Below are 19,358 nucleotides of genomic sequence, written 5' to 3'. Positions count from 1 at the left end.
ACAGCTGAGAAGGGCGCAGGCTCAGACTGGCTGCCGCTCCACCCCTGGTGGCTGGGTGACCAGAGGACCCATGGATCCGTGCACACACACATCTGCAGGCATGTACACATGGCTCATGGTGCACACAGTACACACACACACACACACACACACACACACATAACAAACACATGTAGCACAGTATCCGTATGCACACAAATATACACAATGCATATGCAGACAAAGGGTGTGCACATGTACATGCTCAACACAATGCACACAGTGTGTGTTAGTGCATATAGGTGTCATGTGTCAATGCCAAAAGATCCCCCAGTCGTGTGTGAGGAAGCTGGTTGAACAGAGGGTGCTGAGCTCACTGTGTTGTAGGAGGTGGGGCCTGTCTGGAGGTGGCCGCTGGGGTGTGGCCTGGAGGGTGCATTCAGTCCCGACAAGCCCTACTCTCTGCTTTCTGGCTGCTGTGGGTTGAGCAGCTTTCCCCACCTTTTACCATGCTATTTCTGCCTCAGAGCCAGCTGACCATGGACTGAGCCCACTGGAAACCATGAGTCGTGGAAATGTCTACTATAAATTGCAGGTGTCGAGTATTTTGTCCCAGGTACAGGAAATTGACTAAGACCATGTGCACATACATGCACACATGTGAACACACTGCATGCACACATGACATGTACACACAAATGCATACATACATGTGGACACACAGTGTATGCGCACACACACATGTCCTGGCAGCTACCCCTGTAGCTGTATAAGTCAGTGTTCACTGATATAGTTAAACTGGGAAAATGAAATAACTCAAACCCTCATTTTAAAAAAATCAGAGAAAATGTTGAGTCTGTTATTGAGCTTTAACTAAAATGTGTACTTTTCTACTTCGCATCTCTTCCTGAGCGACTCAGGGCTTTTCTGCCCTCCTCCTTTTTCTTGGGACATTGTGTCACTGTGCACCTCGCTGTTGGGCGAGTGGGCTTCTAAGGGGTGGCCTTTCGCTGCTGGTCAAGGTGAGATCCCCTGCAGCCCCGGGTGTTTCCACCTGTGGGGCCCTCGGAACAGGGGCTCCCTCCTACCCAAAGTTTCAGTGGCAGCCACGAGTCCCATGCCACCATGCCTTCTTCTGAAGGTGCTCCAAGCCAGCTCAGGTGTCCCAGGGCCTCAGCCAAGTGCCCAGGGCTGGCCAGGCATGACACTCACAGCAGGCTCAGAGCTGGCATGGGCGTCCCAGGAGGGCCATGTCCCCAGCCCCTGGAACCCACATGGTGTGAACGTGTCTGGAAGGCCTGGTGTCAGCGAGACACGTCCACCAGAGTCGTTGCTCCAATCCTGCAGTGGCCCAGGGCCTTGGCCTGCACTCCCAGAGGCTGGGTCTGACCCAGAGCATGGGTGTGGCCCCTGCCACTTCTCCCAGGATAAGGAGAAGGAAAGGGAAGGTACAGAGGGAGAGAGGGAAGAAGGGGTCTAGAAGGCACTGCAGGGTGTCACTCTGTACCCCACACTGGGGAGCTAGCTGACCACTGCTACCCATGGGCATTGTTTTCATTTTCTGAACAATCTGAAAGTAGGAGAAGAAGAATAAATAAAGATAATGAGATTTTATTTTTTAAAAATAAAGGACATTTTTATTCTCCTTGTGGCTTTGGCCCAGTGGCACATGCATGGCGACGAGGGCAGATGGGCTCTGGGACCTGGGAGCGCAGGCTCTGCAGGAGCTCAGGCCCCTGCAGGAGGAGGTGCGCGCAGCCCACCCAGCCCTCCCAAACCCAGCTGTCCCCGGGTCCTGCTAACTGCTGATACCACACGAATACTCTGTGCATGGCCGTTGTGTCGAGTAGGAAGTGATGATGGGAAACACTGTGCACGCTCAGTACAAATACCATGGCAGAACCCATGGATGTGGAGAGCACAGAGGTGGGGGGCTGGCTGCAGGCACAGATTCTGTGGAGGTGGAGGCCCGTCTGTGGTGGAGGCTGACTCCATCGTAGGCCAAGGATGCCCATCTGCCTTCACAGGCGGGGGACCCAGGGAGCCAGGGTGCAGTCCAGCTTCCAGTGCATGTCGGCAGCCCGAGCTCTCGTGTCTGCAGGCAGGGGGATGTCCTGGCTTAGACAGTTCAGATTCTCCTGGTCCTGTGTGGACCTTCCAGGCTGGATGACACCCCCTACCCAGCCTGGCATGGAAGCTCTGCCCCATCTGTCCTGTTGGAGGCCAGCGCTGTTCATGCAAAGCCTCTCAGACCCCTCCAGTCTCACTCTTTCTGTGGAGCCCAGCCGTGGCTACTTGGCATCCACATATATATCTTTAAACTTCATTCACCATGCAAAGGACAAGGCCATGAGCCCAGCTGTCCTGCAGGTGTACCTGGAGACACAGGAGCCCCTTCCCGGCAGGGACATTGAGGGCTGGACGGGAGGCTGCCCTTCCCTAACATCCTGTAACTCTGACTCTGTGGTGTAAAATCTGTAATAAGGAAATGCCCATGTGAAGTTGGTTGTATTAAAGGGAGAGAAAGGAAAAAGACGAAGATACTTACTGTATGTGTACAGTACACAGGTGTGCACACAAACAGGTCCCTAATGGAACAAGGAGGAGGTGCCTCTGACTTTCTAGTCTGGCTTCTGTAACCGGCCACATGGTCACAGCTGGTGTTTATAACTACCTTCTTCTCCCATTTTTTGTGTTTCCTTGGCCTTCGAAAAGACCCTTACTTGGGCTTGGCCCCTCACCCAATGGGGCAACCCTAACCCTCATTCTTGAAGGGCCTCCCTGGATCCAGCCACTGCATTTCCTACTGGCCTTAGGCACAGGGTGCGTAACCAGGGCTCTCCTGGGTTCCCGATGTGCTCCTCCCTCCCTCGCTCGCTGTCTCCATTTCCCAGTGCGTGTCCACACCATCATCCCCCTAGCACCACCAACACCATAGCTTCCCGGGGACCCAGTAGCCTGAGGAGACCAGCAGGACCCATTCCTCCCTCTGGTGGGCCTGGGGCCATCGGCTGTGGGAGGGGCACCCGTGGCTCCATGGGGCACCGGCGTGATGGTAAGTGGTGCTTCACCACTTCCACCTGTGGCTCCTGGCTCTGGGGGAGCAGTGCCGTGTCCTGGACACTGACTGAGCACAGACAGTCTTGGGAGAGCTCACCCCAGCCCCACAAGGTCCTGCCGTCCAGCTGGAGCTGCCGGAGTGTAACAGGCCACTCCACTGTCCTGCCAAACTCGTAGTCCAAGGTGGCAGAGACCAGAGAGAGCGGCAAGTCTGTGGGCACGAGCCCCTGCCACAGTCCTCCCTGCAGAGCGAGACAGGGACACTGTGGTGGGCGCTGCTCTGTGGCTGGTGGATGGTGGCTCCAAGGAGCGAGCAGGACTGTGCTCCCCACAGGCTTCCCCATGTAACCCTGCAGGGTGCCCGACCTCTGACACCTGGCCATGGACCTGCACATGTGCCCTGGAGGCAGCTCGGGAGGGTCACACATAAACATTTATTACAGTAAAAGATATTGCCATGAAACCCTCTCAAAATCCTTCCCCTCCAGACACACACATCCTTCTTGACAATGTGTCCTTTACTTACCAAGTTTTTAAAGATTTAAACATTCACTGTATTTTTCAGTCAGCCCTGGCACACCTGCCTGCTGCCCAATAACAGATCAAAATGGCAATGATAGTCACCCTCCCTAAGACTATCTGTGTCCCCAACTTTCCTCTGGCTGTCCCCATGTGTGTGTCTCCCAGTGGCAGCCCCTGATGGAGTGATGACAGGTATTTTTGTCCCCATTTTACAGGCGCCAGAGTCAAAGCCTGAAGCCTGACACACTGAAGCCAAAGTGAACTGGGCAGTGTGGCATTGCTGTCTAAGCTGGCACCAAGGGCTTAGAGGAAGTGTCTGGAGGTTGCTGGGGAGGGCAGGTGCTCCCGACAGTGCATGGTGGGTGTGACTCTCTTCATGCATGTCAGTTTTGTCACATGTGTGCCCTGATGGTTTCTTTCAAAAGAAAAAATGAGAAGGAAAAGCAACCAAATGTACCCAGTAGCAGATGCCTTGGGAATGAGTGATTATTTTCATTGCCGTTGTTTGCATTTTCCCGACCTAACTAAAGGGGGAAGTTAAACTTTAGAGCCTGAAAGAAGCCAGGTAGAAAAGCACTGGTAGATGAGGTGGCCGGGCCGATGTTCCTGCCTGTGTGAAGAGGAAGAGGTGGAGCCTGCCACCCTCCAAGGACTGGGAGAGAAACGGGAGACAGCGCCCCACTTCAGGTCCAACCTCAGAGCCCGTGGAGGTTATTTTGGGGATTGGGGTTGCTTATGCGAGTGCTGTCGGCCAATTAAGGAAGTCACTTCGGGCCACTGTGACTGTGGGGTAGACTGGCGGCTTGTGTGGGAAGCATCTGCTTTACCAGCACTGTAGCCTGTCAGCCCTGCCGTGAGCAGACCTATAGCAGCTTCCCCAGGTGACAGGCTCTCGGCTGGAAGGCCGATGTCACTGTCGCCTGCAGGTACATCTCTGGCCCAGGAGAGCTGCCGGGAAAGTCAGTGCAACTTCAACTCTCCCAGACTCAGGTGCCCTGGGGAGTGTGTGTGTGTGTGTGTGTGTGTGTGTGTGTGTGTGTGCGCGCACGCGTTTATGTACGCAAAGAGCTCAGTAAAGAGCATAATTATCACTCACTTAGCCCTGCCACTCCTGTTTTATGGCACAGCAGCATTTTCGGATTTCTGAGATTACTTGGAGCGGAACGTGTCTTGGAGCCAGCGCCCACTGGAATGAGTCTTCAGTATTACACAACACCTACGCTGATTCATCAGTCCAGACCCAGGCAGGAGTTTGGAGCCTTCCCAGTTCATGCTATGACATCCATCCCAAACTGCAGGCAGTAAATTGATTACAGAAAAATAATAAATAATAAGATGGCCCACAGAGGGAGGGCCTCAGTAGGCAGGGCTGAGGCAAAGGTGCTGACAGGAGGAGCCAGGCCACTTGCTGTTTCTTTCCTTCTCATCTGTAGCATGCTTTACAAATACTTGCAGTACGTCTTTTTTGTGGGTCACTTGGTCATTCTGCTTTTCTGAGGTGATTCTCAGGTACTCTCCATGAGTGCTCTTTTACTCACATTTTTCAGAAGAAAATATCACCTTCAACTGTTGAGAGCAGGTAAGGACAACTTCCAATAAGGTAAATAGAAGGTATGCAGAGTGCCCTGACTCTGAGTCTGCTAGTACAGAGGAAAACAACCATGCTTTCCGAGAGCCAAGTCTTCCTGCCAGGGTTAAAAGCTGCTGGGAGGGTGCGGCCTTTGCAACACTGCAGGGACGGGTTTTAGCGAGATAAGAACAGAACACCACACTGGAGGGCAAGACTGGACGAGACTTCCATGGCCATAGCTGAGCCAACAACAGACGTGAGTGTCCAGGTGGCCCCCCAGGGCGGCAAGGAAGCCCTGCCTCCTGTCCGCAACAGAGCACCACTGAGAGCAAGGGAAGCCGCCTGGCCGAGGGAGGACGGCTGGGCAGCCGCTGCTAGAATGCGTCCCCTGAGGGACCCCAATGCAGGAACCATGGTCTGAGCAACTTGGGTGGGGGGAATGGCCAGGACCAGTAGGACTCTGTGCCCAGCACGACAGTTATGGCTTCTTCCTGTGTCACCCAGGTCAGCAGCCCTAAGACCTGGGCAGCAGGAGCCCAGCTGAAGGAGGAAGAGGGTGCCAGAGGAGTGGACTCCAGAGCAGAGCCTTGTTTGTCCTGGGGAGACTGTGTGGGGCTGGGGGGCACAGAGCTCACTGCCTGTCCTCCGGGGTCCCTCCTGGTCCTCCACAGGGCCCCGCAGAGCAGCAAGGGCTTCAAACAGGGACAGAGGGGCAACTTCCTCCCACCGCTGGAACAGGGGCTGGGGCAGGGAAGCCCGAACATGGAGAAAATCCTTTGGCAAAGGAGAGCTTAAATGTTTAAACACAATTATTCTCTGTAAGATTCTGCTCATGTCTTCTGGGTGAGAGAACCTTAGTTTGACTCTTCCCTGACGTGTGTGTGTGTGTGTGTGTGTGTGTGTGTGTGTGTGTGTGTGTGCGCGCGCGCGCGTGCACGTGCGCACGAGAGAGAGAGAGAGAGAGAGAGAGAGAGAGATTATGAATGGACTTAATCCTTTTAGAATATGTTTCTTCCATACAAATACTGGGCACTGGTAAAATGATTTATTGGTGGGGCTTTTATAATTTGCAAAATAAGATTAAAGGGTGCAGTAAGGAGTGAATAAGGCAGCTTTTCCATTTGAATGCTGCAAACTGTCATAACCTAACTTTCAAGCTGTGGTTTTCGAATATCAGTGTTGTCTGGGCTATCTAGTGTATTAGTCAGTAGTTTACTATTTTAGGCAACTTTTAATGCCATGACATTAGCAGAGAGGAAGAATTCTGTTTACTGATTTACCAAAACGCCCCAGTGTGAAACTTAAGGTCAAAAGGACTGAGTCCAAGCCCCGCCCATCACAGCCAGCGAGGGGCCATCTGGGCTGACACAGACTTCATCCCAAGTAAACTCTCCACCCAGGGAGGTCCCTTCAGCCCAATTCTGGTCCCGGTGCCACATCAGGGCTGCTTGCTGTTACTAGACTTCCTGTCCCAAAGTAAAGTCACAGTAATCATCCCAGGTGCCAAAGAAATCTGCTCCCTCCCATTGCCACCCCTCCATCCAAGCCCACGGGATAGCCCAGGGTCCCCAGCCAGTTTTCAATGCCTGAAAGAGACACAGTATGATGATCAGATATGTTAACACTGAAGGAAGTGGAGTTCCTTAGAATTTAGGAAATAGAGCAGAACTATTAAATAAATACTTTCAGCAAATTCTAATGAATTATCACATACATAAAACAAGAGCAGTTGATAAACAAGTTTATTGAAAATCAACAAATGAGCATCAAAATATTCTAGGAAATTAAATATATCACTTGTAAAAAGTACATTTAAATACCTTTTGGTAGGAGTGGGTTTTTTTGTTTTTTTTTTTAGTTTAGTTTTTGGTACTCAGGACCTTGTGCTTATGAGACAGGCATGGTGCCCCTGAGCTAAATCCCTGGTCTGGGAGTTCTGACATTCAGATAAGAGGGAAAGTCTTACTTCCTTCTAGAGACGATTATGGAGACAGAGAGCCCTGCATGTGGGTTCTCCGCTGTAAGGCAAAACACAGGAAAACAGAGGAGCTGAGAAGAGGAGTTTTATCATAAGCTTATTTGCAGTTGGCCAGGCTTACAGCCAAGGATAAAGATTCAGTGGAGGTGACCTCAGACACAACAGGGCTTCCAAACTGCACTCCAGATGCACATCTATCAGTGCCCCAAGTTAGGGGCACACTCGAGTGCACAACCCAAGGAAAATACATCAGGGAAGGGAAGGACCTATAACATCCACTGTCAAATTATTGCAGTTTTAGGATAAAAGTTTCTGTGAGAGAAGCATCATCATGTAAAACAAGTATTTATGCAAAATCAGGGAAATTTAGACCTTTATTATATAAGATTCTTTAGTCCCGAGAAACAGAAGTATATCAAAGATTTTTTGTATCTGACAGGTTTGTTTTTGTTTTGTTCATATAACTGGAAATTCCAAACAACAAATCTTTTTTTCTTGTTTCCAGTACTAAGGATTGAACTCAAGCCCTTAGCACTGAACTATATCCTCAGCTGTTAATTTTTTAAGACAGGGTCTTGCTAAGTCACTGTTACCTGGGCTGAGCTTGAACTTTGAATCCTCCTACCTCAGCCTCCCAAAGTACTGGGATGGGGGCATCTGCCCCCCACCACGGACTGAAGCACAATCTTAGGGCTGTGTTCCTCTCCAGCCATGGAAAATTGCTCCCATGATCAGTGCAAATGGCCAGCATTTGTGTGAGGAAGCCCCTGTCCCGGCCCCTCAAAGGAGTTTCTCCGACAGCTCTGGTGAGAGGTCCTTTGATGGCCTGCTGGACTCGGCTTGGGACCTCTGCCCATGGCTGGGCCAGTCCTTGTATCCGCTGGCTGCCATATGGTCAGTTTTTGCTTCCTCCCTGCCACGCTCGGTCCTGAGGACAATGAGGAGCAGGTCTCCTGCCAGACCATGGAACAAGTCAGACACAGGAGGGAGGGGGACGATGCCAGCAGGAAAAGCCATGGCTTTCTCCTCTGCAGTTTGTAACAGGTAGCAGTAGGAACACAGCTCTGTCTTATGTGGGGTACATGGGAATTTTCTAACAGGCACTCGTAACCAAAGTTGAGTCAGGCCATGGGGAATCGGGATGGGTTGATACCAAGAGTGCAGTGCTTGGCTCCCAGAGTAACCCAAGCTTTCCAGATCTTCATTGTCTTGTCCAAGAAGGACAAATATGAATGCAGTAGTGGTCTCTGGTCAGCTAGTTGTATTGTTACTTCTGCCATCGGTCTCTGGGGGCCCCTGCCTGTGGGTGGGTGCTTTGGCAAGCACATTCATATAAAATGCTGACTAGCACCCACCAGAAACTGTGATTTTGAAGACTGAGACACAAGTCAGCTGAACTTGAGAAACGGTGAGGGGTCAGAGGACGGAAGGCAGCCAGCCGCCAGCTGCCAGCCAGGCAGAATCCCCGGGTGCTGTGGCAGAGGTGTCTCTAGGCTGAGTCCTGAGCCCCGTCCCTGCACCTCAGCTCCTGAGCATTTGCACATGTGTGTGCGCACAGATTTGTAAACACCACAGGACACAGATCCCAGCATCTCACTATACCCAAACTTCCATACAGCCCCTGCATGTGCACTTTGCCCTACCTACCCACATCCCTCTCCCCGGCCACGTCACGGGGTTCAGGAGGCAGCTCCCTGTCCTCTGATGCCCACTTCTGTATTCCTGTGGCATCTTCCATGAGTGCCACCACCCAGCTCCTCTGTGGTGTAATCCACTTGCGCATCCCCATGGGAAATGCCAGGACTTTCCACGGGGGTCCACTTCCAGGGTTGTCCTGCCACATGGGTCCCTCCTGGAATTGCTGTCCCCAAGGACACACCAGCATCAGCTGGAGCCTCTGTCCCCAGCACCCAGTTTGACACATGGGTACTTCGGCAATATCTGGGGTGGGTGGGCCCATTCCCAGTGCCCTGGGCAGGGCAGAGGAAGGACTCCCGGGCTTGGTGGCACATCCTTCTGAACATGGGTGGGCTTTCAATTTTTCTCTTCAACCGAATCTTTGAAGGACCTGAATTGTCAGGTAGTAGATCATTAAGCATAATGCTTGCGACAGAATCAAGTAAATCAGTTTTGGTCTATAGCAGAGGAAGAGTTTTAAAAATGGACTAAGACGATGTAGCTAGAAGAGAACCCCCTCAACTCAGCTCTGGTTACCTAGGGGGCGTCTCCTGGAGCTCAGCCTGTAGGAATGACAGGTATGAGTGGGTTATGTCAAGCCCTGCCTCACTGTAGCAATAAAGATTCCAGGCATTTTTGAGGAATTAATTAAAAAGAAGACTCATCTCCTCCTTATGTAATGCATTTCTCATGATGGCTTGCATGTTTGCTTTACAGATTTTGCTATTTCTAGCATTTTTCTGCTGCTGGGGGTGCAGTTCCTGGGTCAAGTGCTTGTCTGGCATAAGCAAGGCCCTGGGCTGGACCTCCACAGCCACAAAACTCACACATATATGTATATGTGTATGTGTGTACATATGTATACATGTGTAAATTGCCATGGTGACATTGTACAGCGATGCACAAAGAGAACACTACTGCCTCATGTGAAAGGAGATTAAAAATTAAAATTTAATTTGTATACATATTTTATACAAAAATTTGTTTTTTAAAAAAACTCGCAGGTATAATATAAAGTCCTTCAGTGAAGATGAGATTCGGTTGGGTGGTAGGGAAGGAAGAAGGAGACACAGTCAGAAATTCTGAGGAAAGACTCGATCACATGTTTGCTGGGCATATAAATACTGATATCGGGCTCCCTGGCTTGCACCTTTAATAAAATATTTATATAAAAATATGAATATGTTGTACATCTGCTGCGACCCATGGAACTCTTGGAGGAAATGTTCCAATGCTGATTAAAAATGTAAGAGGGAATGCAGTTGTTCAAATTTACTTGGAGGCTTCGGGAAAAACCTGTGGAAAAGCATCAAGCAGTGCAGTGTACCAGCTTGGCCCCACGCTCCCCGTGGAGCTCAGAGTGGAGTTGGCATGGGCTGAGGGGGACAAGCATTCCATGAGCGTCCTGCAAACTCTGTGGCATCAGTGTGGAACACAAAAGTTTTCTGTCTTGCTCTGGAACACACTTTCTGGGGAGATGGACTTTGGAGAAATCTCCTTTTATAATGAGCAGCTTGCAAGCAATATGATAGGGAACAAGACTTTTAATTGGCATTTAGTGAAATAACAATAAAAATGAGTCCATTTGAAAAGCACATGTGGAAGGGGCCCACACCCTGACAGTCACGCGTTGAGTTGGGGACATCAGAGGTGGGCAGGATGCACCCAGGACACCCTCGCACCATGGTACTTGCAGCAGAGGACAAAGGTTCTCTTGTGTGGCCCCAGGAGCTGCTGTCACCATTGCCGTCCAGCTAAGGGAGAAAATCAGACCATGGTCGTTCTAGCCCTGGTAGTGATCAAAATTCCGAATACGGTTTCTGATAAACTTTTGCCACGTCTGCACCATTACAGGTTTAAAAAGCTGTGAGTGTCGTGGTGTAGATCTAGAATGTTGTTCAGGACTCTTCAAGTGTTCAGAGATGGGGCTTTGGGAAGACGAGTGGGTCAGGGACACCGTACTCAGCCTGGGTAATGCACTCACGGGTGCTGCTGGAGGTAGGGTGCAGACGGAAGAGGTGGTTGCTGGGATGACTGGAAGGGTGACCCTCCTTCCCACCCTCTCCCTTCTCTCTCCTTCCTGGCTGCCATAGGATGAGCAGCTTTCCCTCCGCTGGGCCCCTCCGCATCTTGTTTCTGCCTTGGACTGAAACTGGGAGCCACTTCTTACACTGTGGGTATCAGATGTCACGTCCCAGTGACAGGAAAGTGACTAAGACAAGCCAAGCACGTGCAAGTCAGGGCCCGCCTGTCCATGGCAGATATTTGTATTGAATGTCTGAAATTCCCTGTGGTGACTATAAAAGAAAGCCTTCTGATGAAACAGCAGGGAGTTGAGCATGTCTGAGTGAGGTACAGGGGTCCTTGGTGCTTTTCCCTTTGCCCTGGATCTGAAGAACCTTCCACAGTCCCACTTAGACACAGTGGTGTCTGAACTCGGGGTTCTGTGATTTAGGGTAACAGGGGAAGAGTTGTTAGTCCTTCCATAGGCTCTGTGGCAATTCGTTTGGAAGAGAATTTCATCGTCAGTTTATATTGTGCTTAAAATGGGCACATGTTTTCACATTTGCAAATCCTGCAGACCTTTTGAGTTCAAAAAAGGTCTTTCACACCTTAAGAGAAAACTGAACCTATCAGCATATTAATTAATTTAAAAGTAATGACCAATTCCAGGGAAGACAGAGGGTATCAAAAAGGATAAAGGGATTGCTATATTCCATTTATTTATTTATTTATTTATTTAACAGTACTGGGAATTGAACCCAAGGCCTTTGCACTGAACTACAACCCCAGCCCTTTTCAATTTTCTTGTCATTTTGAAATAAGGTCAAGTTGCTAAATTTCTCAGGCTGGGCTCAAACTTGGCAATCCTCCTGCCTCAGCTTCCCAGAATACTGGATTACAGGTGTATACTACCACACCCAGCTTGTTGTGTGCCTTCTAAGATTCCTAATTAGTCACCAATCAATTGCGCAAGGATGTTTACACCCCATATCTTGATCTGAAATGTCAGAGAACATTCTAGATCTATGAAGGATTCTAAAACTTGTCAGGATCAACTCGCTTATTTCAGAAAGAGAAAAAGACTATCCAATGTGCAGAGCAGAACTTGGCTGGAGGATGGGATGTGGACTCTTAGTGCAGTGCTCCACCTTCTGCTGCCCAGATTTCAGGCTGGGGCCTCAGGATCCCTGAGTCTGGAGCCCCAGGGTCTGCAGTGAGGGTGGAAACTGGGGACTTGGGGGCAACCCTCCAGACACCCCCAGCCTGGTGGCCAAATGAGCTCTATGTTCTCCTGTGTTCACAGGTTCCAGTGATCCGATGGGCTGTGAACCCCAGACCACACCAGCAGGGCCCCAGGGGAGGTGCGGGGAGCTGGGAGCTGCACCCTGCATTAGGCATTTGTGAGTGTTCCATGGTGTGTGCGTCCAGGGTACACCTGAGCACGCTGACTGTTTACACGTAGGGGACGGAGATAAGAAAGGAGTAAAATGCTGTGTAAATGTACAAACTCCCCACCAGGAATGTAATTGTGTACTATGAATAGGTGCTAAAATTTTAAAAAATAAAATGCAGTTTATTGCAGTAAAAGCCACATTACACACACACACACACACACACACACACACACACACACACACACTGCAACTGTTCACACACTCGTCCCCTCGTCCTCGCCACTTTCTGCAGCAGCTCTGGAGTCCTCTTTCCTGAGGGTCTTCAACTGCTCGCTTGATTCTTCCCAAAGTCAAGGTGACCATGAAGGGAAATGCCGTAAATCCATTCGGGACAGTGAGGCAGCCAGGACAGCGCTGCCAAAGACAGACTCTTGGGAGTTTCTGAGTCTCTACAGAGGTGGCAGGAACCATGGGGAGAGTGTGCTGCAGAGGAGAGGGAGTCCCTGGAGGAGGATTTGTGGCTATGCGTCTGTTGCTGTCACAGATGCTGTAAAAATGTAAGCATTCATCGTACTTTTCAGCCACACTCTTTTTAGTTTCTCTCGGTGTGTTGACATAAGGGTTTACAGTTGGCCTAATTTACACCCAGATTTCCAGTCTTTTTGTGGCATTTTCGATCTCAGAACTTCTGAGGGGTCTCAAACACCCAGACAAGCTCCACGAACTCACAGCTTGACAGAGAAAGGGTGAAAGTGGGCTGCAGGCCCCCCAGCTCTCCTGCCCAGCCCCTCCTCTGCGCCCGATTCCTCTGGAAACCTGCATAGGGTTGGGGGCTGGGCAGATGCCGGAGCCACCAAACCTCCCACCCAGGGCCTGGCTGGGGACCTGCTGGAGGAAGTGAGGTGGTGTCACATTCCAGGGACAGCCCTGGGAAGCAGGGCGCAAGCTGGACTGACATTTATGCGTCGCCCATGACCGGCCCCCTCCTGCTGGACACTGTCCCTGCTGTGGCGTGGCCCTGCTCGAGTGTTTGTCCCCTCCCTGTGGCAGCAGGACTGGTGAGCCCAGGTCCTCAGGTTGGAAACCTGAGCACAGGGCCTGTTCTGTGCTACAGCCACTGGAGCGAGGCCCTGAGGGCAGCACTGTCCCCTGTTCAGGCGCAGTCAGGAACGGCTCTTCCACAACCCGAGAACTGTGTTGCACAGTTTATGGGAAACAGACACATCTACAAGCGTGTGACCAGGGTACCCTGGGCACGCACACGTGGGGCAATCTTGCCCGGGAATGGCTCACTGCATTCAGCATTTCTCCAGCTCCTCCCGCTTGCCCGCTCCACTCCTCTCCTCTGCTATCCTGTCCAGCTCTTCTGTGGACTGTGTGTCCCTTTGTGTGTTTGTCCTCCTGTTTTTGTTGGGGATCTAGTATGCAAGCCCGAGTGTGAGCGGTTCCCTCGGCTTCCTCGAGCTGTGCTGTCTGGGGGAGAGTGGGTGACACAGGGTGTTGCAGGGGTCGCACAGGGCCAGCACCTGACCATCCATCACACCAGGCACCCGAAGCACCCATGGCCTCCAGGCCCAGGGAGGACATCAGTGATTTTCGAGCTGACTGTATCAGGCCCAGTCTTTACTTCCAGGCTGACAGTGCAGGTGTTCAAGCCCCATACCCCAAAGTGTCCCAAAGCTTAACAGTGGGTCTGCATTAGCCAGCAGCGACCCTGCCAGCTGTGCAGTGCTGCATTCCTGTCCTCCAGACTGGAGCTCGGGCATGGCACCTCCTGTGGTTCCAGGGCTGTGACACTGGAGGGGGGACTGTGCCCTCCTCGCAGCCCTGTCAGGAGGGATACAGGCACCGCTTGCCTTGGCAGGACAGGCTGCTGGGGGAGCTCAGCACGGCCTCTCTTTGCCTCCACAGCCCACATCCATGGAATGCCGAGGGGCCAAGATCCTCACCGCAGGCAGACACCCCTGCATTTTACCGTCGGCTCCTTCTAAGGCTGGCTCTGGTTTACACCCAAACCTGCAGCCTCACATAGGAAACAAGCATCTACCAAGTGCTGAGAGACAGCATCTCCATTGCCCATGTGACTGTGCAGTTTGTCAGAAGTCTCCACGCTGGTTTTATTACTTCTAGATTTCTTTATATTTTTAAGAACTCTAATTTTTCCTCATTTTAAAAAAAGAACCTTTTCGGAGGTACTGGGGATTGAACTAACTCAAGACCTTTACACTGAGCTACAACCATGGCTTTTTCTTTTACCTTTTTATTTAGAAATAGGGTCTTGATGAGTCAATAAGCTGCCCAGGTCAGGCTTCAACTTGCAGCACTCCTGCCTCAGCCTCCCAGAGTGCTGGGTCACTGCCCTGCACTACCAGGCCCAGCTCACAAAAGGCCTTATTTTAAAACAACTCTAGGAATCCAGGTGACTCATCAGAACAGAAGCAGTCACATGGTGCCTGTGTTAGGTTGAATATTTTAATGTTTGCCTGTCTTACAAGGAATACGCATTTGCGGGACTGACTGGTCGAAGTCTGTGCTTTTCTGTCCCTCCAGCCATACCACACGCGTGGCTCCCCGTGCAGCCGTCCTAGAGCCTGGTCCTCTGTGCCTGGGGGAGTGCCCTGCCCTCTGTCCACATTCCAGAAGAGCTGGGCGGGTGGAATGTACTCTGGGAGGTGGCCGGGTGGGTGTGGCCTGAGCTCACCTGTCCTGACTGTCCTGCAGTGAGCCTGCCCCGGAGTCCCGGCAGCCACAGCAGTGTGAACGGCGTCCTGCCCGAGGCCGAGGAGACTGTGTCTGTGGGCAGCTGCTTCGCATCGGAGGACACAACAGAGGACTCGGGGGTGGTCAGCTCCCCATCCGACATTGTCTCTCTGGACTCCCAACACGACGGCCTGAAGCCCAGAGAAAAGTGGGCCACAGACCAGGAAGATTGCAGCGACCTGGAGCCTGCTGGGACCCCGGAACCAGGGCACCAGAAGAGCCCCTCGTGGGAGGGGCCTGGCCCCGGGAAGTCGTGTCCCAGGTGAGTCGTGGACGGGCAACGAGGGATGTCAGCGTCCATGGAGGGTCCTTGGTCATAGTGACCCACTCACCACCCACTCATACCAGGGCGCAGTGTCCAAACCCCAACTGGGGTTTTCTGCCGCCCAATCTCCATGCCGCCCCAGACATGCAGGAGCTTATAAATCCTGTGCAGTTGTGCCTATTCATCCTGGCAGCGTGCACCAATGCTGCCATTCCCAGCACTCCGCTCCACGGCCTGTATTCAGGACCCACCCGTGGATTGCAGGCCTGGTTCATTTGTTTATGCATTTCTTTACTAATGGGCACCTAGGTTGGCCCAGTTTTTCAGGACTGGAAACTATCAGGAAGTTGTACATCGGTCTGTTGATGCTTAGAGAGTTTTCTAGAAGAGCAATTAGTAGAGCATCAGAAAGAGTCGGTCCAACTTTATAGGATATTGGCCACCTGCTCTGTGAAAGGCTTGTCCAGTGTAGCAGTCTCCCCATGGCTATGACTTCTGTCTTCCACATCTGCCCCAGCCCTTGAGGTTAGCAGAGGCATCCATGGCATCTCCCTGGCTCTGACTTCCAGCCTTTTCCTTAGTAAGGATGGACAGCCATCTTGCCTGCTTACAGCAGCTTGAATTTCTTCTTTTATGCATTGCCTTTTTGCAGTCTTTGCCCATCTTTAAAAATGTATATTGTTTTACCTTTTTAAAATAATTAATTTCTTCTTTGTCAGTTAATGCATACAGCGTTTTTAAGTCTGTGGCCTGAACTTAGCTTTGTGTTTTATTGCATAATTGGCTTTTAACGCTGGTGTCACTGAATGTGCCCTGTGTCTCCCCAGTGTGTAAGCTCTGTGGTATCTAAGAGATGCTTCCCATCGCCCAAAAGGAGAATGTAAAGTCCGATTGTCGCTTTCTGTCTATTGCTGGAGCTCTTCTTTACCTGGGATTTATTTTGGGGTATGGTTTGCATCAGAAATCTGCCACAGGAGCCCTCCCAGACATGATGTCCCGACTGCACAAGGCTCAGTCCCGTTCAATGGTTGTTTGCACTAGACTTGTTGTTTCCCCTCCTCTGACACAGCCCCACTGTCAGCAGTCTTCTTTTTTACCTTCTTCTATTAAAAGGTGGGTTCACTCTTCTCCCCCTGTCAGTTTTTAAGTAATTTTAAGAAATAATCAGAGCTGGGTGTGGCGTAACCCACCTATAATCCCAGAACTCTGGGGGCCTGAGGTAGGATCACAGCTCTGAACCCAATTTGGGAAACTTGAGGAACTTAGCAAGACCCTGTCTCAAAATAAAAACTAAGAAGAGCTGGGAAAATAGATTCGTGCAAAGGCTCAGGTCCCATCCCTAGTACAACCGGGGGGAAAAAAACTAATCAGATAAATAATATTATAGAAACCTTAATAGAAATAAGATGAAGTGAGTCTTTTTATTTCTTTTTTTTTCTTTTAAGTGATTTTTTTAAAGCTCCTAAGTCAGTTACCAAAATTGATGTGTGCCTTCGTGCTTCCTGTGTTTTGTTTTGATGTTGACAACAGGAACACGCCCGTCTTCTTCTGGTCCATGTAGTGGTATCTTCCATCTCGTTTTGTTTTGATTCAGTTTTACCTAGCAGGTGTGGCTGGGGGTTCTTTTTCCCTAGTAATGTCACAGTGTGATTCCCTGTCTGAAGGAGCATCCCCAGGCCAAGTGCAGTTTCCTCAGAAGAAAGTCAGAGGCAGTGTGGGTCCCTGCGTCCTGCATCCCAGAGTGAGGCTATTGGTGGAGCCCATCTGTGTCTTCTGTGGCCATGGAGACATAAAGATGATGTCACTTTCTTTTCGTCACTTAACAGAAAGTAAAATCTCCTTCTGCCAGGAGCAGCTGCTCTCCCTGTTTGGTGGGGTCGCACAGGCCTGAGCTCGAGCTGCTGCTAATCAGACCTCTCTGTCATGGCCCGGGGAGGTGGCCGGGACTCACTCTGCCTCCATGGCTGCCCCTGGCTGATTTCCATCCTCACAGGAGAGCAAAGGCTGTCTGCAGCCTCAGCCTGGTGGGGCTTTATCCAGACAGCAGCCAGAGGGGCTGCTTTCTGCCCTGGCCTTTGGGTGCCCTGAGCTGGATAGGTCTGGGAGGGCTCTCAGAACTGGCTGTGCACAGTGAACCCTTCCAAGGGTGGGGCCTTCCAAGATCTGCAGCACTAAACTGTTGATCCAGGAACTGGGATCTGATCTCAGCCCCTGACTTTTCATGAAATGGAAAGCTATTGTTTTGGAGGAGATTTAAGGTTTTTTAAGGGGTGAGCTCAATGGAGAACCCAGACGTCCATGGAGTTTGCCCTAAACGTGCTCTGTGGTGCATGCAGGTGACTTCCAGGCAGTGCCCTTGGGACCTGGAGGGGAAACTGAGACTCAGCAGGTAAGAAGAGGCCCCCAAGAGGGAAGGAAAGCTTGGGCCTTTTCCAAAAAACAACTTCCTTCCTCCCTAGTTCCAGTCATCACTCTGCCAGGGATTTCAGACCTAACATGGACCTTTTTGTGTTGGTTTCTTTGTTTGAAAGTCATTAAATTGTCCATGCTGCTCTAGAGCTTGCAATCCTCCCGCCTCAGCCTTCTGGAGTGCTGGGATTATAGACCAGTGCCACCATGCCTAGCTTTAATGTGGCTCATTTTCAAGGAGAAACCAGATGTGTGGATTTTGACATGATGTCTCCCACATTTTCATTGCGGGCAGCCAAGTCAAGAATCAGGGCAGACTACACACAGGGCTGTGCCCACTTGGGATGGGGTGCTGAGGCCACCCCATCACTCTGAGGAACAAGGTTATAGCTGCCTGGCTGTGTGGCTGCTGCCTGTGCTTCGGAAAGGCAGAGAAACCATGGTGCCCCTTGGCCTGCTGAGGTGGCCGAGGCCCTTGGAGATTGCACACGCCAATGCTCTCAGTACAACCGAGGATGAGCACAGAGCATCCTCATTCCAAGTCTTCCCTGCCCCCAGTCACCCTCTCTGGGCAGTGGGGAGGATGCATCTCTCTACATGTGATCCACGCCTTCCCTGGAGCTTCCTGCTCACGCCTGCAGAGCGCCCAGGGGCCTGGACAGGGAGGGACATCTGCGGGTGGGCAGGGGCAGCCCGGGGTGGTCAGGGCCTGTGCCCTGAGAACCAGGCAGGAAGTAAGTAGAGCCCTTGCTCCTCTACAGACCCTGACTGCCGTCCTGGCTGTCTGGACCACAGACTGGGGTGGTACCACCCGTGTCTGGGGACAGCGACTGAAAGACTGACCAGAGGAGGGTCCTGGGGAGGGCGTGGAGCCTAACACAGGCCTGGCTGAGCCACGCTGTGCCCCACATGTGCCGGGCACGGCCTGAGCCCAGCCTTCCAGCTCTGCCCTGAATGTTCATTGTGCCATGAATTCTGGGGTGGTCTCGAGTGTCCTCGGAGTGCATTCTTCCGGTGTCACGTGATGGCCTGGGCCCTAACTACCTCCCCTGTGTGGTGGGGATTCATGGTGTACTGTCTGGGAAGAGCTGAGGGAGCCCCACTGGGCAAGGTCCACTCAGGAAGTTCTCTTTTCCTTGGCTCTTCTCCTTCCCCTCCTCCCTGCACATGGCAAAGTTATAGACAGTGATTGGAAATACGGCGAATGTTTAAATTTTTAAAAACATTACAGTAAAAAGCACACTGTCATGAATCCCCTCAAAAGCCTCCCCCTCACTTCAAACCCACTTTTCCCACAGTTCTTGCTATCTCAGGAGGCAGCTCTGCGGTCCTCTTTCCTGAGGGTCCTTTTGTGGGATTGGTGCTCTAGGGCTGTCAGTCCTGTGGGGTCCAGGGAAGGGGTCAGAGAAAGAGTTGGTGAGCCGGCTTCAGAGAAGTGCTCTAGTCTTCCTCCTCCTCCTCCTCCTTCCTGTTTACTCCTCTGCCTGTCTCCTCCCCCTCCTCCTCTTCCCTGACCCCTCTTCCTCTTTCCCCTCCTCCTCCTCTCCTTTTCCCTCCTGTTTTCCCTCCCTCTCTCCTCTTTCTTCTCTCTCGTCTCTTCCTCCCTCTTCCTCCCCCCTCCTCCCCTCCTCTCTCCCCTCTTCCTCCTCCTCCTCTTCTCCCCTTCCCTCCTCCTCCCTGCCTCTTCCGGCTCCTCCTTCAGTACAGCCAAGATGAAATCCCAGGAGGAGACCCCCCCCC

The 19,358-nt window shown here is 51.5% G+C and overlaps 1 protein-coding gene across 1 annotated transcript in view; it reads left to right on the top strand.

Annotated features, from left to right (window-relative positions):
• The window catches only part of Cobl (cordon-bleu WH2 repeat protein), a 144,622-nt gene that overhangs the window by 105,916 nt on the left and 19,348 nt on the right, over window positions 1–19,358 (top strand). Inside the window, exon 14 of the mRNA XM_033765283.1 lies at window positions 14,906–15,206. Within this exon, the coding sequence (XP_033621174.1) occupies window positions 14,906–15,206 (301 nt within the window). The remainder of the gene's footprint in view (window positions 1–14,905; window positions 15,207–19,358) is intronic.

Source organism: Fukomys damarensis, unplaced genomic scaffold (assembly GCF_012274545.1).
Source record: "Fukomys damarensis isolate Sample0158 unplaced genomic scaffold, DMR_v1.0_HiC HiC_scaffold_17, whole genome shotgun sequence".
Classification (NCBI taxonomy): domain Eukaryota; kingdom Metazoa; phylum Chordata; class Mammalia; order Rodentia; family Bathyergidae; genus Fukomys; species Fukomys damarensis.
The sequence above is the reverse complement of the archived record's forward strand: the minus strand, read 5'-3'. Positions and strand labels throughout refer to the sequence as shown.